Source organism: Microcaecilia unicolor, chromosome 5 (genome assembly GCF_901765095.1).
Source record: "Microcaecilia unicolor chromosome 5, aMicUni1.1, whole genome shotgun sequence".
Classification (NCBI taxonomy): Eukaryota; Metazoa; Chordata; class Amphibia; order Gymnophiona; family Siphonopidae; genus Microcaecilia; species Microcaecilia unicolor.
Genome location: NC_044035.1, coordinates 38,452,407 through 38,479,800, shown reverse-complemented (window position 1 = coordinate 38,479,800; position 27,394 = coordinate 38,452,407). Strand labels below are relative to the sequence as shown.

The following is a 27,394-nucleotide window of genomic DNA, read 5'->3' as shown; positions in this document are numbered from 1 at the left end:
AATGGGAGCCCTTCAAAACCCACCAGAAACCCACTGTACCCACATGTAGGTGCCCCCCTTCACCCCTTAGGGCTATGGTAGTGTTGTACAGTTGTGGGTAGTGGGTTTTGGGGGGAGGGTTGTGGGGCTCAGCACCCAAGGTAAGGGAGCTATGCACCTGGGAGCAATTTATGAAGTCCACTGCAGTGCCCCCTAGGGTGCTCGGTTGGTATCTTGGCATGTCAGGTGTACTAGTGCACTACGAATGCTGGCTCCTCCCACAACCAAATGGCTTGCATTTGGTCGTTTCTGAGATAGGCGTCCTTGGTTTCCATTATCGCTGAAAATCAGGGACAACCATCTCTAAGGTCGACCTAAATTTCGCGATTTGGGCGTCCCCCACCGTATTATCGAAATGAAAGATGGATACCCATCTTGTTTCGATAATATGGGTTTCCCCACCCCTTCGCCGGGACGTCCTGCGAGGACGTCCTGTGGAAAACCTGGATGCCCCTTTCGATTATGCCCCTCCACGTCACTCAATATAGCCAGTTAGTGGCTAGCTGCTAACCGTGAATATTCAGCAATACATAACCAGTTATCTCCTGCTGAATATCCGCAGTTACGCTCTAAAACGCTATTTAACTGGCCAGGTGATGTTCCTGGCCAGTTAAATAGGTTTGAATATTGGCCAGAGTCTGCCTTCTTAGGAATGACCTGCACAGAGAGAGGGGTCTCCTAATGCTTAATCTGTGCATTCATAAGGACGTTATGAACAGGAACTTTCACAGCATCCTTAGGTGGAGAATCATAATCCAGAAGCCCCATCAACTTGACTTTGGGCGTGTCCTTCAGCTCCAACTTAAATAGGATGGTCGGCTGTCATTTCCCTAAGAAAACTAATAAAGGAGAGATCCTTTGGAGGTGATTTACGTCTTTCCTGTGGTGGGGAGGGGTCTAAAGGTAGAACAAAGGACCTATCCTCCAAGAAGTACCCTGGGTCCTCTTCAGACACCCAGGAATGGGTATTCTTTATGAGTCTCTTGAGTCTTCACCTGCTGGCATGGCTAGGCCCTATATGGGGGTGCAAAGGTACAGCCTGTTTCCTGTTCTCTGGGGCAGCTCCCCCCCCCCCCCCCCCCCGATAGACTGGATCAGCTCTTCCACCCTTCGAGGTACCTGTGTCGATGACTGCCCAACAGACAAAGCATGGGCCTCCAGAAGGAGCTGAGGTACGTTGAGAATTGGTGCAATTGCTCCTGATACCTTGATGCCACCTGGTCACAAGAGGTGTCCCATCTCCTCCCAGAGCAAGGCCCAGATCTGTTCCTTGAGTTCAGGCACCGGTAAAGACTGATTGGGTGCAAGTGTGGCCACAGCCTGCAAAGGCGTTGGTGTTGAATTGACTGCGGGTCCCAGCCTAGGGGAGACTGGTGAATTGGCACTGCTACCATGGAGGGGGAACAGTCCTCATGGCGCCAACACTTCTTGGGGACCGACGAACTTGATAACCCGGAGCTCCTGGCACTGTGTGTCGAGGAGGATCAGTGCTGATACTTATTCGCCTTCATTTGGTGCTTAGCATTGGGGTCCTTTAGTGCCGAAGACAATGCCACTGAAACCAAGTGTTTTCTCATGTTGGGTCTGAGTGAACTCATCCCATAGGTCTGCTACCAGTGCTCTATGTCAAGGCAGGTGGAGACCTCCTCGAAGTCAAAGCGTTCCCAGTGTCCAGAGCAGCTCCTGAAGCCATAAAGACTGGTGCTCTTGATGCCAATGCACAGGAATCGGACAAACAAATAATTAAGGGTGGATGAGTGAGAGCATAATTAGGCAAGACTAGATGTAAAGTGTGTGTGGGGGTGTGGGGGGAAGAGCCCAAGCCCCCACCATACCACTGCGATGCACAGAATTTTGATAAACAGAATTAAATTAAAGGAATATTTTTCTTTTCTTCCTTATATTGAAATTTAAAAGAATATTTGTCTTCCATATATCGAGGAATTGCTTACTCATTTTTCTGGTGGTGCATAGAGGATTTCTTTGTTTTGTTGTGCTGTTTTTCATTTCATTGGTGGAATTTCTTTTGACGTTTAGAATCAACAGAGCAGGACTTAAGGTGGAAGGGAAGGTGTTCGTTCCTTTACCTGTTTAGATTCAAGGAAATGGGAGGGAGCTGCGGGGAGAGGGATACAAAGCCTAGAAGGCTTTTTAAAGTAATTTGTTGGTGCAAGTCTAATCCTGAGTGGAACGGAGGTAGGGCAGGCAAGAAAAATAGCAAAACGTTTTTCATTTTTCTTCCATTTCTTTTCCAAAATGAAATAAAATGAAGGAGATATCACTGGATTGTCGAATTTCAATTTCAAAGACAACACATCACTGTAGTTTTCATCAGTTTTGAATTTTAGCCTTGGCTCTGTATAAGCTGAGATCGGACAACAAATGTGTTTGTGTATTGAAGTCTGAGAGTTTTGGTGTGTGCTCGTTCCGTATAACTTTCAAACAGCTGGACTGAGCTCCACCAACCCTTTTGTGTGCCATGGTCTTGGGGAGCCTCAAACATTTCCATCTGCAAAGTTCCTCAAGTGATATGGGGGTGGGACACAGGGCAGGAAAAATCTGTCAGTTTTTCCCTAAGAAATATATTGGGGAGGGGGATAGAATCGAGGCTACCTCAAATTTCACATTTTCTATTGCTTCTTTTCTTTTTTAAAGCAAGCTGGATAATAAAATGTGGTTCCTGAATCTCCAAGGCCACAAAAGAATTTTCTTTCCCAACAGTTTTCCCCTGACTCAGCAGCCTCTCACTCTCTCCATTTCCCTCGCCCCTTCTTCGCCTCTCCTCCTGGAAAATCTCTCCCTCTTGGAAACGGCACTGACCAGCTCTGGAACGGTGCTTGAGAAAACCTCCTTCTGCTTGCCCAGTTTGTCCATTGCTCACCAGTGCTAATCCAGCAAGGTCTGCCAATGATCTCTGACTTAAGAAATGTGAAACACGGCCAGCTGGAAGCTCTTAAGTGCTCAGAAACCCCCAGATATCAGGGCGGCCGGAGAGTGGCCGCCAGGGAAGGGGCTTTGCTAATTTTATAACTGCCCCTCTGTGCGAGAAGTACACATGTACTTTCAGTCCCTGGACTCTTCTCAGATTTTAAAAGTGCAGACAAATGCATACTTTCACTTTCAAAGTCAGCCCAGGAAAATGCGCCCACGCATTTATACCTCCTAACTTGTGTGAATGTTTTTTCTAAGATAAAATATATCTATTTGGTTGAAAGCTAGGCCTTTAAGTGCAAACGCCTCCCCAATCCCAGCCAGGATAGGATTAACCCTTTGGTAGATCCTAGGCAAATAAACGAACTGAGCCGCCCCACTGTAATATAAATCTATATTTAAACCCTTGAACACCGGTACGTTAGCCTCTGCATACTCACATCATCTCTTTCGTGCACTAACCCCATGACAATTACCTTCATCCTCCCCTGCACCCTCAACTGGGTTTCCTACAGTTGGCAGGAGTCAGTCAGCGGTTCTTTTAGCTTGCTCTCTCCTCCCTTGCAGATGGAGCTCATAGTCTTATGAGGCTACAGGGATTTACATCATCCCAACTAAAGAGCATAACTGGCAGTGGAGGAAGGAGAGGTTAAGACGCACCGCTCTCCAACACTGAAAGATACACTTCTGTGGGAGGAAGTGGCTCTGGCCCATCCCCATTCTTCTTCCTGCCAGGAACCTCTGTCCTGGGAACTGCTGATTTAGCATGCCTAATACAGCAAATCTCCCACAGTAAAAATGATACCCTGGAAACCACTCAATTAGCCTGTGCGACAGGGCCCCCATAAACATTCGGTCCCTAGGCACGTGCCTAGTTTGCTCATGCTTTAATCCTGTCCTGATTCCAGCAACCAAAATGTCACTTCAAAAATGTGTGTGTGTAGACACTCCGGGGGGAATATTTTAGTCATCTAACATATGGCTAGGGTTGCATATGCTGTAGATGACCTCTTATAAAATACCGACCGAGGCAAAAGTACGTGCTGCGAGTGTGCACGGGCTGGAGTTTTGGTGGAGCAAAGTCAGAGCGCACGAGTACATGTGTAAATGGCAAAGTACTGTAATAACTTGTGCACATACTTGAAAATATTGGCACGGACATTTACAACAGCTCTTAGCCGCTGGTTTAAGTGTCCCTACCTGCCACTGATAGGGAAGAGCAGCCAGAACATTTTTGTTTCATGTATTTCCCGGCCATTTTCAAGGAAAGTTCATTTTATTACTTGTTGTCTGGCCATTTTGTCATCATGGGTGCAAAGTCGTTGAATGCGTGCTGTTTCATAAGAACATAAGAATAGTCATACTGGGTCAGACCGATGGTCCATCTAGCCCAGTATCCTGCTTCCAACAGTGGCCAGTCCAGGTCACAAGTACCTGGCGGGATCCCAAATGAGTGCATACTATTTGCAGAGAGGGCACACTCTTTTCCCAATAGTGGGTGTATGTGCAGTGGTTTGCACATGCACAATGGTTTGAAGGGGCATACTATCGAGACAAAAATGAGCCCCCTTGGCAAATGGTGCACATGCTCTTGAAAGACTGCACCTATGCTATTATCTACAAATGAAAAAACAGGAAATATGTTTTTTTCTGCTTGTTTTCATTTAACAACTTGTAGCGCTATAGAAATAATAACTAGTAGTAGTAGTAACATGGGATTTTGGAAATGACAGCCCATCCCTAGGCATCTACTTGTCTTTATAAATAAAAAAAACCTTAACCTACGCGCCTTCAGTAACTAAATGCCCCTTAAAAATGACCTCCTGCTTGCATCAGTCTAACTGCGCACAGAGGGCTGGTGATTTTATGAAAGCAATGCACTGTTTTGCCCAGTGCTGGCCGGTGAACATAGCAGCCAAAGACAGGCCTGCTAACTGGGTGGCCCGATTTGGCCACCAAACTTAGCCAGCGATGCGCTGAATATTTGCGATGCAGCCGGTTAGCCGCTATCCCCCACTGAATATTAGTGGATAGCCGGTTAAGTGCTATTTAACTGGCCAGGAGCCATTCCTGGCTGGTTATAAAGCGCTGAATATCGGGGGGGGGGGGGGGGGGGGGGCTGGTTGTCTTTCAGTGGAAAGAAGTGGGATTTTTCAGGTAAGCAGTGGGTGTCTATTTTATACAGAACAAAGTATCAGGGAAGGCTCTCCACAAAGTGGATGAACACAAAATCCCACGGGGTGCAAATACAGAAAGACAAAGTAGGAAATGGACCAATGACTTCAGGACGACGGGACTATGGTGGTATAAAAAGAATAGACTTTATTGTAGACGCGACACAGTACTGCTACAGGCAGTTTCGTCCTGCTACATGTCTCTTTGATGATCGTACCATCCAGTATTTGATAAATTTTTTGGATACTGCTCAAGACGAACCAGTTATTCAATAATTGATCTACATCACTCGAGACTCCTGAGGCAGGCCTTTGGCTGAAACACAGTACTGTGTCAAGTCTACAATAAAGTTTATTCTTTTTATACCACCATAGTCCTGTCGTCCTAAAGTCATCGGTCCATTTCACACTTTGTCTTTCTGTATTTTATAGAGGTACATAAAAAAAAGGCACCTTTTAAAATTCTCAAATGGACATCTGTTATAAAATTATTCCCACGGAAGACATCTGCACCTTCACAGGTGCTTAGGAGCACTCTTATATTATCTCCTAACCCCCCCCCCCCCCCAAAAGATAGTGTATATATTCTTTACAAAGCATGAGTAAACAGAGTAATGAATGAAGTAAATTATGTATATGGCAATATAAAACCTTCCACCACACCCAGAAACCCCCCCCACACACACATTTTACCACCCATTAAATAAAGTTTTGAAGGTTCACCTAAAAGAAGGGTATTTCTGTTGTTAATTTTCCACATTGGAACATTTTGAGGTCCTTTTACTAAGGTGCGCTAAAATATTTAGCACATGCTAACTATTAGCACGCACTAAATGATAAGACATCCATAAGAATATAGACTTATAGAGCCAGTGGTAGGAGGCGGGGCTGGTGGTTGGGAGGCGGGGATAGTGCTGGGCAGACTTATAGAGCCAGTGGTGGGAGGCGGAGCTGGTGGTTGGGAGGCGGGGATAGTGCTGGGCAGACTTATAGAGCCAGTGGTGGGAGGCGGGGCTGGTGGTTGGGAGGCGGGGATAGTGCTGGACAGACTTATAAAGCCAGTGGTAGGAGGCAGGTCTGGTGGTTGGGAGGCGGGGATAGTGCTGGGCAGACTTATAGAGCCAGTGGTGGGAGGCGGGGCTGGTGGTTGGGAGGCGGGGATAGTGCTGGGCAGACTTATATGGTCTGTGCCCTGAAGAGGACAGGTACAAATCAAGGTAAGGTATACGCAAAAAGTAGCACATATGAGTTTATCTTGTTGGGCAGACTGGATGGACCGTGCAGGTCTTTTTCTGCCGTCATCATCTACTATAATGGGTGCCTTATCATTTGGTGCACACTAATCATTATTAGCACACAATAAATCTGTTAATGCGCCTTAGTAAAAGGACCGTTTATATGCATTTATTTTTAATTTACTGATAATGAGACTAATAGGCCGAGGTGTCTTTTTACAACAGTGCAGTAGCTTTTGCAGTTACCGTGTTTAACATCAAAAATTAATGTGTGCTACTTGCAAATCTAACAGGGACCTATTAGAGGCATAGCCAGCATTTTCCATTGCAGGTCCGATGTTAACATCTGCATTAGTACATAGTAATCAGTTTGCAGTTAGCGCAAGGGTACTTAGTGACTCCTATTTAGGAAGTGGTAAGGGGTCTTAAGCTATCTGCGTGTTAATCACTTAGCGCATGGTAAATGCAGCATGTTAATTACATAGTAACATAAGCATTGCCATACTGGGACAGAACGAAGGTCCATCAAGCCCAGTATCCTGTTTCCATCAGTGGCCAATCCAGATCACAAGTACCTGGCAAGATCCCAGAACAGTAAAACAGACTTTATGCTGCTTATCCTGGGAGCGGATTTTCCCAAGTCCATCTTAATAATGGCTTGTGGACTTTTCTTTTAGGAAATTATCCAAATCTTTTCTAAACCCTGCTAAACTAACTGCTTTTACCATATTCTTTGGCAACGAATTCCAGAGTTTAATTGCATGTAGAGTGAAGAAATATTTTCTCTGGTTTGTTTTAAATTTACTGCTTAGTAGCCTTATTGCGTGACCCCTAGTCCTACTATTTTTTAAGGGGTTTCCCTCGAAATCTATGTCAGCAAGTTTCACCTGTGTGAGGAAACTCCTATCAGTGAAAGCAGAAACTGATAGCGGGGATGGGACGACTTCCCTATGAAGAAAGACTAAGGAGGCTAGGGCTTTTCAGCTTGGAGAAGAGACGGCTGAGGGGAGACATGATAGAGGTATATAAAATAATGAGTGGAGTGGAACAGGTGGATGTGAAGCGTCTGTTCACGCTTTCCAAAAATACTAGGACTAGGGGGCATTCAATGAAACTACAGTGTAGTAAATTTAAAACAAATAGGAGAAAATCTTTCTTCATCCAACGCATAATTAAACTCTGGAATTCATTGCCAGAGAACGTAGTGAAGGCGGTTAGCTTGGCAGAGTTTAAAAAGGGGTTAGACAGTTTCCTAAAGGACAAGTCCATAGACCGCTACTAAATGGACTTGGGAAAAATCCACAATTTCTGGAATAACATGTATAAAATGTTTGTACGTTTGGGTAGCTTGCCAGGTGCCCTTGACCTGGATTGGCCGCTGTCAGGGACAGGATGCTGGGCTCAATGGACCTTTGGTCTTTTCCCAGTATGGCATTACTTATGTACTTATATATATACCAGGAAGTCTCACGTAGTTCGCAAAGGGACCCTTTTTCTAAGCTGTGGTAGGGTTAACACATGGGTACCATGCACCAAATCGACACTACCGCTGGGGTAGCACAGGCGCCCATAGGTAATTTCAAAGTTGGTGCATGCCATTTTCTATTTTCTACTGCGAGGGGCATTCCTGGCGGTAATTGGTGGAAGACCATATTGCTGCTTGCTGCCTGATTACCGCACGAGTAGCACATGAGCCTTTACCGCCAAGTAAGTAGGTGGTGGTGGTAAGGGCTCAGGCGGTAAATAACCACGTACTACTTTTAGTATTAGAGCAAGGCCATTTACTGCCCCAATTTAGAAAGGTCCTTTTACCTATAGGCGCCGACTCTGTGGGTGCTGTGGGTGCTCGAGCACCCCCAATATTCACCCACTGGAAGTTCGTTTCCTCCCTCCCTCCGAGTTTCAGGGTCGTCGTCCGTTCTCCCTCCCTCCCAGTTCCAGCGTCCCCCCTCCCTCCTTCCCACTTCCAGGGTCAACGTCCCTCCCTCCCTTCCTTCCAGTTCCCCCTCCCTCTGAATTTTAAAAGTCATCCTGACTTACCTCGTCGGGGTTACGGCGGCCGGCAGTAGCGGTAAAAAGCGTGCAGGCTCGGCACTTACTTCAGTTTCCCTTCTCTGTCTCTCAGCTCTGGTCCCGCCCTTGCGGAAACAGGAAATGAGGGTGGGATTAGAGCTGAGAGACAGAGAAGGGAAAACTAAGTGCCGAGCCTGCACACTTTTTACCGCTGCTGCCAGCCGCCATAACCCCGACGAGGTAAGTCAGGTTGACTTTTAAAATTTGGAGGGAGGGGGGCCTGGAACTGGAAGGGAGGGAGGGAGGGATGACGATGACCCTGGAACTGGGAGGGAGGGAGGGAGAGCGGGGGGGGGGGGACCCTGGAACTGGGAGGGAGGGGGCAACCCTGGAACTCGAAGGGAGGGGGAGGGAAAGGAGAGAGAGAGGGGAAGGAGGGGGCCTGGAACTCGAAGGGACTGGAAGGGAGGGAGGGGGGCCTGGGAGGTGGAGGGGGGATGAGGGAGGGGGAGGGACGGGGATGAGGGGGAGGGGGGAATGCACCACCTGTAAAAAAAAATGTTCAGTACCCCAATCATTTTGAAAAGTTGGCTCCTATGCTTTTACCCACTGCGGTAAAAAATGGCCCAGTAAGTGCCGTCCACACTAACGCAGGTCACTTTTTACCACAGCTAGGTAAAAGGGCCCCAAAGTGCCTAAACAGAGAGCTAAAGGGAGAATGTACTTTTTCCACGTAACACCCACTCCAGCACCACTGTGACAGCCCCAGTGAGCATGCCATAAAGTCTATTCACCTCGACTCTGCTGCCTGTTGACTATTCCGCCCAGCGTCCAGCGTCGGTCCAAGCGTCGCAGGTGAGCCTTGCGCCTCTTAGTAACTAATGTGGAAGATGGGTTGGAAAAACATGAAACAAAAGAAACATATGACATGAAGGGGGTGAGAAAAAAAAAGAACATAAAATAAATAAAACATGAGAATCACATGAATTGTGGGGTGCAGTGAGCAAAATTAATTACATGGAATGCACAATGGGGTTTTGGTTCTCAGATGGAATAAACAGATCAGGTTAACCTCCAGTGCCCTGGAGTCAACATTGTAAGTCTTACAGAACATAAAAATGTGATGAGTTTTAAAGAAAAATAATGCCTTACCTGACAATCTTCTGTGCTTTAGATCAGTCCAGAATAAATGGGTTATGTTCATCCACTAGTGGAAGGAGACAGAGAACAAATAGTCCCAAGTGAAACGTCCCTTAAGGGAGTAGTGCAGTCATAGAATGCTCAGTATTATGAACAGCCAAGCAGTAGTGCTCATCATATGATTGCATGACTGTATTGTATAGCAAATGAAACTTTATAGGCAAGTAACACTTAAACAAGAGGCAACACTCAACAGAAATGTAGATATGCCACATTCAGGAGTTGTGCAAGAAGGCATGCGATAGAGAATCCTGAGAACCTTAGCAGAGAAGCCTAGGAGAAAAGAAGAACACAGATGTATACTAAACAATGAGGGAGGGTTTCTGGACTGGTCTGGAAGGACTAAAGGAAAGAAAACAATCAGGTAAGACATTATTTTTCCTTCCTTTTCATCCACAGCAGACCAGTCCAGAACAAATGGGATATAGCAAAGCAGTGTCCCTACCAGGGTGGGACTAAGGAAAATGAATGAAGAGAACTTGCAAGATGTGGGAGAATTGAGCAGAAAAATGAACTATAGGCATCCTATAAGGACCCTGAAAAAAGCACTGTGAAAGGAGGTCGCTAAAGAATGGTGGAGTGACAGACGCCCACCAGAGCAATTTATTTTTTATTTATTTTTAAAGTTATATGTCACTTTATTCAAAGTGGGGTACAAAAATACATACATAATTTAAAAAAACAACAACAAACAAACACCCCCCCATACAATCAAACAAGATCATATCCATTCAGAGAGTAACATCTGCAGAACATTAAGTCCTATACATAAAAACAAAACTTCAATGACATCCTTAAAATTACAATCTTTTAAAAAGGCTTTACAAAACAGTATGTCTTTAGTAATTTGAAACATCAAAGACCATGACGAGATGCCACCCAGACCAGCACAACAATGCAGGCCTAACCGGAAGGCCATAAACGATATGGCTAATGAATTTAGCGTAAAAAGGGAACTGCACTAAGGCAGCAAACCATGACCAACAGAATAGTAAGGGACTCACAAGCAATAACAAAGGAAGACCGGATTGTTGCCAACTCAACAAGAGAGACAAGAGAAGCAGAGAAATGGCTACAGCAAGTCAGAGATTCCAAACCAGGCCACATCAATGGGAACTGAAGAACCAAAGGCCACCAGAACTAGACCACAGGAAATAAATTATCAACCTACGTGGCTGCCAAGATGGCAGCAGTCAGCATGCACCAGATGCAGCAGGCTGTGAAGGTAAATAGGTATCCAGGGAAGCCACAGCTATCAGAATGCCTGCGTAGAGTAGCCACAATGGTCCATGCAGGCATCATAAAAGTGACGACTACAGCAAGAAGCAGGTGTGAAGAGAGACTAATCAGTGAAGCCCACAAAGGGAGAATACAACACCAGGAAAAAGGTGAAGGCAAAGTGCTGGAAATTTAAAAAACAGCACACTCACCTCAACAAGCAGGAAATAAATGTCACATACTTGCCAGGGCGATATCCCACAGTCTAGACATCACAGGAAGCAAAATCTGTAACACACTTAACCACATAGTTGCCATACAAAAATGAGTGGGGCTGTGGTAGGGAGCCAGAACCATTGGGTGTCGCCCTAGCTGGGGGATGAGGTGCTCAGGTCCACCAAGTATCATCCATGTTCCAGTGTAGCCTCAAAAAAGCCAGCAGTAACCCCTGTTCAACTGATACGCGGCAGAATCAGGACAGGATCTGACCAAGTAGCACCAAGCAAGGGATGAACAATCAGTCCACCATGCGCTAGGAGACAGAGAAATACTGAGCATTCTATGGCTGCACTACTCCTTTAAGGGATGTTTTACTTGGGACTATTTGTTCTCTCCCTCCTTCTACTGGTGGATGGACATAACCCATTCGTTCTGGACTGGTCTGGTAAGGATGAAAAGGAAAGTACAGATTGCGGAAAGAGCAAAAGGCAAACCCTTAATATTCTCACTAAACTCTCAAAGCTACTTAAGGCATCTGTTGCCTCAGAATGCCAGAATTCAGGATGGCTTGCTCTAAAAATTGAATGACCATAATTATACAGTTAGAGAAACAGTTTATAACAATCCTTTTGTAAGAAGACATTGTGCAAATAGTAAACGGCCTGTTCTCCATGAAGCAATAATAGTATTAAAAGACTGACTCATTATTTTCTGCCTTACCTTGCATTTTCGTATATTATTGCCGGGGGGGGGGGGGGGGGGGGGGGGAAGCACATTTTACTGATTTCTGTTAAGGCTTAATTAGACCAGTAATGGCCCATTAGCATTTGATTAGCATTATTAAGGAAGTTAATGTCTACAAGAGCCTGAAAAGCAATTAGATTGACATTTAAGAACCATTATTCCTTTATAGAAAGTTGGTGTAGAAGGACCAGGGGTGAGTCCTTTAAAGCAATTGTGGGAATTCTATAACCTGGCACCATTTAAAGGGGGTTATTCTATAAGTTGGCACCTTCGTTTAGGTAACCCGATGCCACAAGTACACAGGATCTCTAAGGGACAGGAAGGGATAGTACATGGCATGAACGGGCAGACTGGATAGGCCATATGGGGGCCGATATTCAGACCACAAGAGGGAGCCCGACTAACTCCCACGGTCAGCGATCAGCTCGGATATTCAATGCCAGGCCGTTTCCATTAACCAGCATTGATTATACGGTTTATTTTTGGCCGGTTTCAAGTTAACCGGCTACATTGATATTCAAAGATACCCAGTTATCTTTAAACCAGCTAAAGATAAACCAGCTATTTAAGTGGCCCAATGTGGTTGCTTTGAATTGAATATTTGGGGATAGCTGGCTATATCGTGTGATACAGCCAGTTATCTCCTAGGCGCTAACTGGGAATATTCAGTGGGGGATAACCAGCTATCCCCCACTGAATATCGCCGGATAGCCGATTAAGTGCCATTTGGGGGAGGGGGGGGAGGTAGGTGTTACAGAATTGCCTTGAAAGAGCGCAATTCTATAAAGGGTCTACAAGGCACCTATTGGGAGCCTAGTCCAGGGGCGTAGCTATGTGGGGCCAAGGGGGCATGGGCCTCTGTAGATTTGGCCCTGGCCCCCACCCCGCTGCCAACTCCTTCGACCCCCCCCTGCCATCGCCAACCCTCCCCTTCCGCCTCCACCGTCAGGTACCTTTGCAGGACGTCAGACTCACAGAAACAGAAACCTGCCCTTGTCGGGAGAAGAGGATTTCGGCTGGTGGGGGTTGGGGACCCCCGCCAGCAAAGGTACCCAACGGCGGTGGCGGGGGAGGGTTTGCGGCAGCAGGAAGAGGGGGGGGCGAAAGGGTTGGCGCCAGGGGGGGAGGGGTCAAAGGTGGTGGTGGCGGCAGGAGGGGGGGCTAAAATGTGCCCCCTTACCTCGGGCTCTGGACCCCCCTCCCGCTTAAGTCTGGCTACGCCCCTGCCTAATCTATAAAGGAAAAAAGACAACTACGTTTCTTCATAGAATACCAGCTTGACAGGCCAAACTCATGCCTATATTTTAGGCACAGGTACTTATGCAAGCAAATAGAGCTGGAATAAATGCCTGCTCCTTGATCGCAGAAAAACACACACAAATTATAGCAATTTAAATTTTACCCGCACAACAGGGAGCCTGTCCATGCCATGCCCAGACTCTGCTCGTGTGCAAGCCCACCTTATAATTATACGCTATTGCATATGGGCATCAATGCATAGAACAGCATGTAGCCAGAATATTGCCATTAAAGCACATATGTGCGCATGCACCAGTGGTGAAGCCACAGGAGGGCCTCGGGGGCCTGGGCCTGGTCCCCCCTAAGTCTGCTAGTTTGGCTGGCAGGAGTCCCCAGCCCTGCCAGCAGAAGCTTTCCTGTGTCGACAATCGTCACCTCGCTGCCTGCTCTGCTTCCCCGTCCCTCACGCACATGCTTGGTTTTAAATGAAACTGAGCATGTGCGAGCTTAGCGCATGCTCAATTTCACTAAAACTGAGCATGCACGCCAGGGCTGGAAAGCAGGGCAGGCAGCTTGGTGCCGAGTATTGCCACAGGAAGGCTTATGCTGGTGGGGCTTGGGGAACCTCCACCAGCCTTGGCATATGGGGTTGGGGCAAAATTGAAGGCTGGCTACACCTCTGGCACACACATGTGAATGTCGGTATTCTCATCATTTCCATGCATTGTTGGTGTCTTAACTGTTGGTGCCTTCTTTATGCAATTCTCTCCTAAGTTTCCAAGAAGGAAACAAATCCTTGCAATCACCTTATAGCCTCCACCACTTCTACTGCACATCTAGTCTGGCAGCAATTAAGGGTGTGCATATGAAAGCTTGCCGGCTTTCTTTGTTCAAAGTAATTGACAATAAACTCTTATTGCTGCAAGGTATGTTGTACTGCTTGAAATATTGCTTGGTACACAAAAAGTACAGTAATTTCTGCCCAAATGTTTGCATGTTTGTGGTCATTTCATACCGATATTTGATGTGGTTGTTCCTCTGCTCTTCTGGCTATTCAGTTCAATTCTAATACACCTTTTTTTGACCTATGCCGACATGAACCTCCACTTACTGTTACCCGACATGTCTCCCCCTGTTTTATATCCCTTCCTAACATACTTAGCTCAGCCACTGCAGTGAGTGTCTTCAGTATAGGGTTACCTCCTTCAACACACATTAACCTACATCCCAAGTGTAGCCACTAAGGGGGGTAATTTTCAGGTATATGCAGGTGGACACGTGTAAAATGCTGCTTGTGAAATGACATCCTACTTGACAGCACGTGCAAAAACAATAATTTTTATGCAACTCGGGTGTAGACACAGTTGCGACTTACACATGCATGTTTTAAAATTTGCATGTTCATGTGTGCTTTATAAGCAAACATTTACAACTGCAGATGGAATGTCCAGTTTCATTTCAACCTCCATTTCAGCAGCGTTTATAGCACCTTTTTATAAAGAAATCTAAGAATATTAGCACTTACATGTAAAAGCTTAGCCTAGAATGGGTGGCCGAGCTGGTGGTTGGGAGGCGGGGCTAGTGCTGGGCAGACTTATACGGTCTGTGCCGGGGCTGGTGGTTGGGCGGCGGGAATAGTGCTGGGCAGATTTATACGGTCTGTGCCAGAGCCGGTGGTGGGAGGCAGGGATAGTGCTGGGCAGACTTATACGGTCTGTGCCAGAGCTGGTGGTGGGAGGCGGGACTGGTAGTTGGGAGGCGGGACTGGTAGTTGGGAGGCGGGGATAGTGCTGAGCAGACTTATAGGGTCTGTGCCAGAGCTCGTGGTTGGGAGGCGGGGTTGGTGGTTGGGAGGTGGGGATAGGGCTGGCCAGACTTATACGGTCTGTGCACTGAAGAGGACAGTACAAATAAAAAAGTAGCACATATGAATTTATCTTCTTGGGCAGACTGGATGGACCGTGCAGGTCTTTTTCTGCCGTCATCTACTATGTTTACTAAGTGTACATTTAGCTGTGAAAGTGCAGTCAGGGTGCCTAAGCTAAGAAGCTAGGGCTGTTTTTAAACTGTGTACACTGCTGTTTTCCATATTGTATGGCCAGGCTCTCCAATATATGCATAATCTAAGTGCTCTGTCAGACAGAAATCGTGGATACACTTATAGTCATTATCTAGACCTTCGTTTTCTGAACCCTGAATGGGTGCACTATAAACAATGTTAATGTTATCATTTCCATATCAAACAGCAACACGGTGGAATATGTTAATCCTTGTTCAAATTTATTTAGACAATGATTCAGCTGTTTTGAGATCAACTGAGCCTTTTGGCTTGAACTCACATATAGAGTGGACTGCTTTTTTATAAACATAAAAAAATAACTTTAAAAAGCTGGCCGAGTTTACCAACAGCGGCAAACTGGTTCCGCTTCCGGTCGGTATAAATTGGTCGGCGTCCGTTTAGCTACCGTACGCCATCTTTGCAAGGATTGCAGTCAGGAAGACGAGTGAGTGAAAATTTCCCACGGTGTCAGGATGTGTTTATTTACTTATTTGTTTGGTACTGAGTGATCACACAACTTTTTTTGGGTTACAGGCTACAGAAGAACTTAGTCCCTGAGGAAGCTCTGAAATGAGTGAAACGGAGAGCCCCGTTGGGTAAATGCTAAGCTAAGTGCCTGCAGCAATTTTGTTGTGAAACACACAATATTAGCGAAAAGATACATAAGTATCATGAAAAATTGTATATTAAAAAAATTTAACCATAGGGTGAAAATTCACGGAGGTTTTGAGACCAATGATATCACTGGAGTCTGTTGAATGCTGGCACTGAAATAAGATATTTGCTGCCGTGCCCAGACTTTCCCTCCATTAATTTCATACTTTAGTGTTGTCCCACTTGAATATATAGACACCATGGGATATTAGTTAATGTACTCACGTGAGAAGTCCAGCGTCCTATTTATTAGGAATATGTTACCCACAGATTCGCGACAAAGGTTTCACTACAAATTGTTCCACAAATATTTTAAAAAATACCTTAAATTTTGTGAGAAGTTCAAGAGAAGCTGTTAACTCCCAGGTATTCCTAGCTCTCTTTTATGGTAAGCCGCACTGAAGTTTTAAGGTATATGCGGGATATAAATGTTTTAAGGTAATGGATTTGTGTAGGTTTAAATCCTGCCGACTACACCAAAATTGTAAGCACTGAGACCATACAGAGGGCTCTGCTATTACCAGTGGGCAAGAACATAAGTAATGCCACACTGGGACAGACCAAAGGCCCATCAAGCCCAGCATCTTGTTTCCAACAGTGGCCAATCCAGGTCACAAATACCTGGCAAGATCCCAGAAAACTCAATACATTTTATGCTGCTTATCTCAGAAATAAGCAGTGGATTTTCCCCAAGTCAATTTAATAATGGTCTATGAACTTTTCCTTTAGGAAGCCGTTCAGACCCTTTTTAAACCCCGCTAAGCTAACTGCCTTTACCACATTCTCTGGCAACGAATTCCAGGGTTTAATTACACGTTCAGTGAAGAAAAAGTTTCTCCGATTCGTATTAAATTTACAACTCAAGCCCAATGCATCAGCGATGCGTGTAAATGGAATGGGGGGCGTGTATATGGGTGGAGCATGGGGAGGGTTCTCACACGTGTAACTTACAGAATACAGTAAGTTATGCACATTCTTGCTTAATTTTTGAGCCTGCAAGTTATACCAGGTCCATGTTTGGTGTAACTGTAGGCGTGTAAATGTTGGGCATGCCGATACCAGATTTGGAGTCGGAGTCAGAAGCAATTTTGGGTAGAATCGGAGTCGGTAAAACTGCCATGAAGGAGTTTGGGAATGGCAGTATAGCAAATCAATAAGTCAATCAATCAATCAATAATGAATTTCATACAAATGTTCCCAGAAGAAGAAAAGAAATTTTAGACACTTTAGCTTAAAACTATCCAGGTCAATACACAAAAGAACTGATCCGGACAGCAACACCTGCGATCTGGATAAGTGCCGCTGACTGGGAAATCCAAAAGATAAGTACGATTGTAAAGATATTCAGAGGCACTCCAAAGACAGTACCTTTGTATACACAGGTCGCAGAAGTTATCCAAACACAGGTGCTGCTATCTAGATCGGTGCTTCTGAATACTGACCTGGGTATTTTAAAGTTATTGTGTCAGGGTACTGATGCTCTAGTTGAACCTATAGCTGCACATCCCCTCCACTGGCGCAGCTCAAGGCGCTACCCCTATATTCCAGCATCTCCCCTTCCCCTCCCCCAAGTGGCCAACTTACCCCTTCCCATCCCCACCCTCTTCCCATCTAACGTCCAGCATTTCCACTCTCTTCCCTGCCACTGCTGCCCTACCTGTCCCCCGGCCCAAGGCACAAGAAGATACAGTATCAGCATTAAACACAAACTGGAACTCATTTGCTGCCATGTCCTGTGTGTGCTCTCTCTCTCTCTCCATCTAAGAGAAAGGGATATGGCAGTGTATGAATGCAGGTCTGTGCTTAAAGGCCCTGTATCTTATTGTAACTTGGACCAGGGAACAAGCATGGCAGAGGCAGGAAATGCTGACTGTGGGTTAGAGGGGTAAGGAGGGAAAGAGAAGACGCTGTTTGTCTGATGCCCTAAGCAGGTGCCTAATTCTCCTAGTGGTGCCGGCCCTGAATGGAGATATTCAGCTCATTATCCAGATATTCAGCACCCACTGCTGTCCAGATATTGGTGCTGAATATCCAGAAATATTTGGCCACAGCGGTTCAATACTGGCCTGATCATTTCTAACTGATGCAGGCCACATGCGGGTCCTTACTGCACAAGCTTTTAAAATAATCCAGAGGTCCAGCAGAATTAGCATCTATAAGGTTCCAGAGGACGCAGTGGGTTGTGTCTTCTTGCTGAGACTTATCACCTTGATGGCTGAGCTGGGGAGGGAGTGGTGAAATGGGTAAACCTTCCATGTACTTATAAATGAAGGGCTATGGTGCCATATCCTCAGTAGAGCCCAGTGCCAGGAGTGAGTGGCTCCCCTGCCCATCTCCTCCCATTGGTGGTGGCAAAGTGGGTGGGGCAGGGGGATACCCCAGTGGGTGAGTAACACAGGGCGCCATTACAGCTTGATACGGTCCTGGTAAAGGCTAGTTCTGATTGCACGAGACACCCGCAGGAAACAAAGGCAAAGTCATAATAAATCCTGCATAAGGAAAGTATTGTTCCTTTTAACTAATAGGCAATCAGTTTTAATTTTATGTATTTGATAAACTAATCTTTAAGTAAACGTGTAATGTGCTTGTTATATATTGATTCACATTTTATTCTGATAAAGTGATAATATCTCTGTAAAGCCAGCTTCAGGTGAAATGGAGCATAATTTGATTTTCAACATCTGTGGCTAATTCTTACCTTCCCCGGTCTTTGAGGTGTTAATTTCTGAATCATCTCTGGTTCCACTTTGGCTCTCCAGGTAAGTGGCAGGGACCCAGCCCTGCTCCTCTGCTGTGCTCACAAACCACCAACCTGAAAAAAAAAAGAAAAGAAACGTTACCGATCTCTCCAGCAGGGCCGGCTTAACCACTAGGCAGGTTTGTCACTCGCCTAACGTGCCGGCTTCTGGGAGGCGGAACAGAACAGCTACAGTCAAAGCAAAACAATGGATACTGAGAACCAGACAAACTCCAAGAACCGTCAGTGCATACTTTTAGACTGCGAGCCCTCTAGGGACAGAGAAAGTGCCTGTAAATAATATGTGAACTGCTTTGGCTGTACCACAGAAAAGCGGTACCTCAAATCTGTGACCCTTACCCACAGACAGCGTGGCCTTTTTAAATGTTGAAAGATTCCAATCAAATGCACATTCAACAGGAGGAAGTTAATATACATCCACATTCACCTATAACGTGCTTCAAATAAACTATTATCTAATATGCACTATTTAATATTGTTGGATCCATTAGAGTGGCACCATTCATCCCTCAAAGGCTTTATAGCAATGGGGTGAATATGTGTTCTTCATTGATCCATTCTGTATCAATAAAGAATACATGTTCACTGGGCCGCTGAGAGACAGAGCCGGGCCTGGGGCAGGGCCGCTGCCCTCCTTCAGGCTATCGCTGCTCCCCCACCATCCATTCCTGTGTCTGCTTCTCCCTCAGTCAGTCAGTCTCCTGCTCCTCCAGCCATTTGGCCCACAATTCCCCCCCCCCCCCCCCCCCCCCGTGGCTTTGTCACTAGTCCCATATTTTGGGCCTTAAGACAGCAACTCCATAAAAGGGTGCCTGGTGGGTGCCTATTCTCTAAAGAAAAGTAGGTGCATAGAACAGTAGCGTAACTGGGTCTATAAACGCTTAACATTTAGGTGCAAGCACTTACGCCAGCCATACCAGCTTCTCCGTGCATGCCCTTTTCCAAATACGAGCTATATAAGCAGGTATTTGCAGAACAGCGCTTATGCATCATACTGGCATATAGGCATAAAAGCACGCACACGTAGGTTCATATATGCTTCCCCTGCCTCATCGTATTATTTACAAGATTTTGCTGTCAGTTTATAAAAGCCTTCTGTGTGGAGAACCACCATACCTCTCTCGCATGTCAACCCCATATTCTAATTCAAGAACATTGCGATCATCATTCCAATACCTACTGATAGTACCAAAATTTTGAGAAATAATTCATCAACACACTAGGAAGGTAATTTTTTTCAGTTCAGGGTCTCTTCAGCATCAAACTTCTCTTCAAAACTTTCAAACAGAACTTAAAACATTCCCTCTCCTCTGATGCATATCCTGTCTCTCTGCTGCAGTCCATGGAGGTGAGCTTGTCAGACCCAACGAACTAGTCAAAACCCCTTCCTTTCCTATCTTCTTTTCCTCTTTCCTTTAAAATTGTAGTTTCTCCCCGCCCTCTCTCACGTTTTACCTCTTCTTTCCTATAATTTTTAGATGTAAGCTGCCTAGACATGCTTTTTGATAGGCGGGATAGTAAATTGCCAAACCCCTCCAAGAAAAGTTACATTGGCTCCCAATCAAAGAACGGATCATCTTCAAAATTTGGACCTTAGTCCACAAAGAGGCATATTTTCAAAGCACTTTGGGAGGCTAAGTTCCATAGGTTTCTATGGAACTTTGGGAGGCTAAGTGCTTTGAAAATGAGCCTCCAAATCATGTATGGCATAGTCCCAGTATACATGACAGACCTTATAGACTTACCAATAAGAAACAAAGACAGATCGTCAAGATCCTGCCTAAACCTGCACTACCCAAATTGCAAAGGACTGAAATACAAAACAACTTACGCAGCCGGCTTCTCCTACATAAGTGCACAACAATGGAATGGGCTCCCAAAAGCTGTGAAAACAATCCACGCCCACTTGAACTTCAGGAAATCACTAAAAACCAACCTCTTCAAAAAGGCCTACCCCAACGACCCCACACAACCCTCTTCACCTACCAACACAGCATGACTATGATCGAACAGGATAACACGCAACCTTCATCCATTCCGACTCTCCACTTATACCTCATATGATCACTATACAACTTTGTATTTGTTAACCACCGACTGGGCAAACGCCTTTGACGGTACTATGTAAGCCACATTGGCCTGCAAATAGGTGGGAAAATATGGGGTACAAATGCAACAAATAAAAATAAATAAAATAAAAATTCAGAATAAATTTGAAACTATTCTGTGTACGAAAATCTTAGGATCTTCTTTTTTTTTTTTTGCCTCTCGTCTATTCCTTGAATCTTGTAATCTGATTCTTTGGGTCAAAGCGAGGCCACGAACAAGAACCAGAACAGAAAATGTAAGCCGCACTGGCAGATTAACCGCTTTCTACTACAAAATAACCAAACGCATCGGTAAATGGCAGTAGGTTGCAGAGCCAGCACAGATGCTAGAGCACTTCCTACTACAACAAGGATCAAACAGCTGAAAGGTTGCTGCACCGTAAATTCTCCGTCATGTAATTTGGACTCCATCTGTTTTTGATATTCAACTGTACTGTTTCCATAAAACTTTTTTTTTGTTTGTTTTAAACGTCTGTTCAAACAGTAAAGGGACCAGGCACCTGTTAACAATCTTCCACGATAGATTCCATTAATCTGAGCATTAAATCAAGTCGTCAAGTATAAGTGTCAGAGCTTCATAAGGGAAACAAAAAAAGTTCATCAGATACGTTCGTATGTCCTGTGGAAGGCCAAAACAAGAGAACAAGGAAGAATGTCTGCATTGATCATGAAAGGCTCTGAAAACCGATCTGCATCACCCTGTGCACCGTTGGAGCTGTAAAATCCAGGGACCAAGCAGACCCCGATCTTTCAACCAAGGTTTGAAACAAGCATGCCCAGTGCTGTCCCCTCTACACATGCTAGCGATCAGCTGATGTTTATATTTCCAATAAAAATTCACAGTTTAAACTATTAAGTTGCATTTATTACTGCCCTTTTCCAAATCCAAGCTAAAGGTGAGTTGCACTCAGGTGTGTAAGTTAGTTCCCTGCCCAGGTGAGCTCATAGTCTAAGCTGGCGCTTCTCAAGCCAGTCGTCAGGGCACATCCAGCCAGTCAGGTTTTCAGGATATCTGTAATGAATATGCATGAAAGATTTACACATGCAGGGAGTGGGTTTTTTGGGGGGTTTGGGGGGCTCAGCACCGAAGGTAAGGGAGCTATGCACCTGGGAGCAATTTCTGCAGTGCCCCCTTGGGTGCCCGGTTGGTGTCCTGGCATGTCAGGAGGACCAGTGCACTACGAATGCTGGCTCCTCCCACGACCAAATGCCTTGGATTTGGTCGTTTTTGAGATGGGTGTCCTCGGTTTCCATCATCGCCGAAAACCAGGGACGACCATCTCTAAGGTCGACCTAAATGTTGAGATTTGGGCGTCCCCGACCATATTATCGAAACGAAAGATGGACGCCCATCTTGTTTCGATAATACGGGTTTCCCTGCCCCTTTGCCAGGATGCCCTTAGAGATGGTCGTCCCCGTTCGATTATGCCCCTCTGTGTGCGGTATGAAATAAAAAGATTAATTTGTCCAGGTGTTATGGGCGCATGCCAAAATTAGAAATTACCGCCAGAGGTGTGCGCTAGCCTGGTGGTAGTCTCTTTCTGGCACACTCTGCATGTGCACGGAGCCTACTGTGCCTTTGTAAAAGGGCTCCTTAGAGGGGTATTTACTAAGCTGCAGTAAAATGACACTTTTAACCACGGTGATAATTACTTTGGAAGTCACTAACCCGTGGTACCTCATTACCGCAGGTTCCCTGACTCCTGTGGTAATATAAATTTGTGACGGATGCAGTGGTACAGCTGTAAAGTAATTCTATAAAGGGGCGTCTATTTTTAAGTGCCAAGAAGGCATCTATCTCGGAGCCTGTTCTATAAAGAAAAGTAAATCTGTGTGTAATTTTCTAAGGGTACAGGCACAAAACTAGCACAAATCGTTAGGGCATGAATCTCAATATATTCATGTTAATTAATGAAAAAACGTTTAGGGGCTGATATACAGGGTGGTTTAATTGGACAGGAGAGGTTTTTGCTGAGTATCAGCTTTGACCTGTGTGACACTGCCTGAGTACTGCTTGGGTGGTCCAGGGTCACACCTTTTTCAGTAGTAGCTCAAGGTGAGTTACATTACTACTACTACTACTTATCACTTCTATAGTGCTACAAGGCATACGCAGCGCTATACACCATACATGAAAAGACACTCCCTGCTCAAAGAGCTCCCATGTGATATTTTTTCCCTCACCATGTCCACCATCCTCCTGTGTCCTTATGCATCCTGTCTATCATCTGTAACCCTGTCCCTATCCTTCCTCGAGTTTCAGTATCTGCCCTCAACGTGTTCCAAACCAGCCCTTAAACTCAGCAGTTTTCCCTCCATCCATATCCAATATTTCTCCTCACTCCCCTCCATCCATGTGCATCTACTTCCTCTGTCTTCCCTCCCCTCCATCCATGTCCAGTACTTCTCCTCTCTCCCTTCCCCTCCATCCATGTGCATCTCCCTCCATCCTTGTCCAACATTTCTCCTCTCTTCCCTGCCCTCCACTCCATCCATGTCCAGCATTTCTCCTCTCTTCCCTCCCCTCCATCCATGTGCATCTCCTTCCTGACTTCTCTCCCCTCCATCCATCCGTCCAGCAACTCTCCATTCTCCCCTGCCCTCTCCTCCATCCACCCATATCCAGCAAATTTCCTCTCTCCCCTTTCCCCGCCATCCATCCATGTCCAGCAATTCTCCTCCTTCCCCTGCCCTCCGCTCCATGTCCAGCAATTTCTATTCTCTCCCCTGCCCTCCTCTCCATCCATCCATCCATGTACAGCAACTCTCCATTCTCCCTTGCCTTCACCTCCATCCATCTCAAGCAGATTTCCTCTCTCCCCTGTCCCCTCCATCAATCACTGTTGTCCAGCAATTCTCCTCTCCCTTGCCCATCCTGTTTCTTTCTTGTAAGGCACTGCCCCTACCCAACAAAAACAGTGTTAGACTTAAAGAACGACAATGTGGATGTAGCAGCTCACAGGTTTGCTTGCTGTGCTTTTGAGTGAATGGCGACGGCTGCACGGGGGAGTGGAAACAGAGATTTACCAAATGGCTTCTTCCTTCCTTACAGTGGACTAGATAGGCTGGCTGGCTCACCTTCCACTAGTACCGAAGTTGCAGCAGCGAACTGTCGGTAGTAAAAGCAGCAAGCAGGGAGGCTCAACTCCGTCCTTCACTTCCCTGCCATCTCTGCATCCCGCCTTCCTCTGATGTCATTTCCTTTCGGGTGGGCGGGACGCTGAGAGGGCAGGGAAGCGAAGGACGGAGTCGAGCCTATATTTTTAAGACTACCCAGAACATGCCCTCTTTTAGTTTGCGTGCACCACGGCAAGTCTACATGTAAATAGCTACATTCTAAATTCGGTATTTATCTGTGTATGCAATTTATCTTCATATGTATATGGCGACATGTCATCATTTACACACAGAAGTATTGTGCAAGGCTTCTAAAATAACCTCCTCGGGCACTAAATATATTCAGAACAGAGCAGAGCAGAGGAGTGGTTAGTGCAGTGGACCTTGATCCTGGGGAACTGAGTTCAATTCCCACTGCAGCTCCTTGTGACTCTGGGCAAGTCACTTAACCCTCCATTGCCCCTGGTACAAAATAAGTACCTGAATATATGTAAACCGCTTTGAATGTAGTTGCAAAAAACCTTGGAAAGGCAGTATATCAAGTCCCATTTCCCTTTCCCTATTGGATATTCTAGATGGAATGTTGCTACTATTGAGATTCTGTTGCTACTATTGGAGATTCTACATGGAATGTTGCTATTCCACTAGCAACATTCCATGTAGAAGCCTGCCCTTGCAGATCAGCAACGCGGCTGCGCAGGCTTCTGTTTCTGTGAGTCTGACGTCCTGCAGGACGTCAGACTCACAGAAACAGAAGCCTGCGCGGCCGCGTTGCTGATCTGCAAAGGCAGACTTCTACATGGACTGTTGCTAGTGGAGGAGTAGCCTAGTGGTTAGTGCAGTGGACTTTGATCCTGGGGAACTGAGTTCAATTCCCACTGCAGCTCCTTGTGAATCTGGGCAAGTCACTTAACCTTCCATTGCCCCGGTACAAAATAAGTACCTGAATATATGTAGACCACTTTGAATGTAGTTGCAAAAAACCTCAGAAAGGCAGAATATCAAATCCGGATTCCCTATCCCCTATTTTCAGGAGCGTAAGGGCCCTGTTTACTAAGGTGCACTAGCATTTTAGCGCGTGCTAAAAATTAGCATGCACTAATGCTACAGACACCCATAGGACTATATGGGTGTCTATAGCATTAGCATGCGATAATTTTTAGCATGATAAAAATGCTAGCGTGCCTACAGCACAGCTTACTAAACAAAGCCCTAAGTTTTCAGCTGAAAATTCATCTTAAGTCATGCCTTTAAATTCAGGACTGCCATTGCTTTGTTTAGATTTAGAAGTCTAATTTAGATGCTTAGTTTTGAAAATGAGTTCTAAATTCTTATTTTTTTTCCTCCTGTCCTAAATCTGTCCTTTGTCACCCACTTTTTAGGAGCCTAGTGAAACTAGAAGCACAAATTTAGGCACTCAACCCTAGTCAATTTTTTTCAAAAGTCAATTTACAAGCTGTTCTCAAGGTTAGGAGCAAAAACTCTTTGAATATCAGTTGCTTAGTTTATTTAATAAAACTGCTCTGATTACTCAAAAGCTCATAAAAACTCGAATATTCAGAAAAATTAGTATAAAATATAAACCAACAACAGATACTTGAAACAAAGATCTCTCTCCTCCCTTTGACTCTTGAAAACACGCTTTTTAGGTTAAGAGTTATGAATGTCGCTTTCAAAATGAGCGACAGACCAAAACGAAAACACAAGTGTTTTATCATTAGTAGTTGGGACAAGATACAAAAAATCTTCACAAGTTTGACATTTCTCATAACCTGCTGCCTAGAAAATATAATCCAAAACACAAGATCTGTACAACATCATGAAAGAACAATTATAGCAATACTAGTAAAAAAGGCCCGTTTCTGTTTGAAAGGAAACGGCCCCTAGCAAGGTTTTCCTCTGAGTGTGTATGTTTGAGAGAGTGACTGTGTGAGAGAGGCTTCTGTTCCTGCTGCTGTGCATTCCCCGTGTTGTGCTGATTCACTGCTCCCTGTATCGTGGCTCCGTCCCTCTCCCTTCTACTGGCCAATCTGGTGTGGGTTGTGTGACATCACTATTATCTACTCCAACATGATCCACGGTTCCAGGCAGCCTCAGAATGTTGGCGGTGAGAATTATTATATAGGATTTAAAACATCCTAAAGAATAAGAAACCAAAAAGACTTGTTTGCATAAGTCTTTGCAGCCTCGGTCATAGCAAACCTCCATTTCGAATCTCTGAGGGGTCATTTTACTAAGCCGCGGTAAAAAGTGACCTGCGGTAGTGCAAGCGTGTCTTTTGTGTGTGCGCTGGGCCAGTTTTTACCGCGTCTGGGAAAAGGGGCTTTTTTTTCAATGGGCTGGGAAAAGGGCCTGCGGTAAAATTGAAACCAGCGCATGTCTATTTACGGCCTGAGCCCTTAACACCACCCACTGATCTAGCAGTAAGGGTTCGCACACTACATGTGTGGTGACCGGTCAGAGTGTGCCAACTGCTGATTAACCTCGGAAACACTGTCAGGGGCATTTTCAAAAGAGAAGGGCGTCCATCTTCCGACAAAAATCGGGAGATGGGCGTCCTTCTCTCAGGGTCACCCAAATCGGCATAATCGAAAGCCGATTTTGGGCACCCTCAACTGCAGTCCATCGCGGGGACAACCAAAGTTCACGGGGGGTGTCAGAGGCGTAGCAAAGGCGGGACTGGGGCATGCTTAAGAGATGGGCGTCCTCAGCCGATAATGGAAAAAAGAAGGGCATCCCTGACGAGCACTTGGTCGACTTTACTTGGGCCATTTGTTTTTCATGACCAAGCCTCAAAAAGGTGCCCAAACTGACCAGATGACCACCAGAGGGAATCGGGGATGACCTCCCCTTACTCCCCCAGTGGTCACCAATCCCCTCCCACCCTAAAAAAAATTACCCAGCCTCTATGCCAGCCTCAAATGTCATACCCAGCTCCATGACAGCAGTATGCAGGTCCCTGGAGCAGTTTTAGTGGGTGCAGTGCACTTTAGGCAGGCGGACCCAGGCCCATCCCCCCCTACCTGTTACACTTGTGGTGGTAAAGGTGAGCCCTTCAAAATCCACCCAAAACCCATTGTACCCACATGTAGATGCCCCCCTTCACCCCTTAGGGCTATGGTAGTGGTGTACAGTTGTGGGGAGTGGGTTTTTTGGGGGGTTTGGGGGGCTCAGCACCGAAGGTAAGGGAGCTATGCACCTGGGAGCAATTTCTGCAGTGCCCCCTTGGGTGCCCGGTTGGTGTCCTGGCATGTCAGGAGGACCAGTGCACTACGAATGCTGGCTCCTCCCACGACCAAATGCCTTGGATTTGGTCGTTTTTGAGATGGGTGTCCTCGGTTTCCATCATCGCCGAAAACCAGGGACGACCATCTCTAAGGTCGACCTAAATGTTGAGATTTGGGCGTCCCCGACCATATTATCGAAACGAAAGATGGACGCCCATCTTGTTTCGATAATACGGGTTTCCCTGCCCCTTTGCCAGGATGCCCTTAGAGATGGTCGTCCCCGTTCGATTATGCCCCTCTGTGTGCGGTATGAAATAAAAGATTAATTTGTCCAGGTGTTATGGGCGCATGCCAAAATTAGAAATTACCGCCAGAGGTGTGCGCTAGCCTGGTGGTAGTCTCTTTCTGGCACACTCTGCATGTGCACGGAGCCTACTGTGCCTTTGTAAAAGGGCTCCT

The 27,394-nt window shown here is 45.8% G+C and overlaps 1 protein-coding gene across 5 annotated transcripts in view; it reads right to left on the bottom strand.

Moving 5' to 3' along the window:
- SH3PXD2A (SH3 and PX domains 2A) overlaps positions 1–27,394 on the bottom strand; it is a 627,470-nt gene that overhangs the window by 50,431 nt on the left and 549,645 nt on the right. For all 5 annotated transcript variants that reach the window (XM_030202799.1, XM_030202798.1, XM_030202801.1 and 2 more), the window contains 2 exons: positions 18,424–18,537; positions 9,187–9,270 (listed from right to left, as the gene is read on the bottom strand). In XM_030202799.1, coding sequence (XP_030058659.1) covers positions 9,187–9,270; positions 18,424–18,537 — 198 coding nt within the window. The remainder of the gene's footprint in view (positions 1–9,186; positions 9,271–18,423; positions 18,538–27,394) is intronic.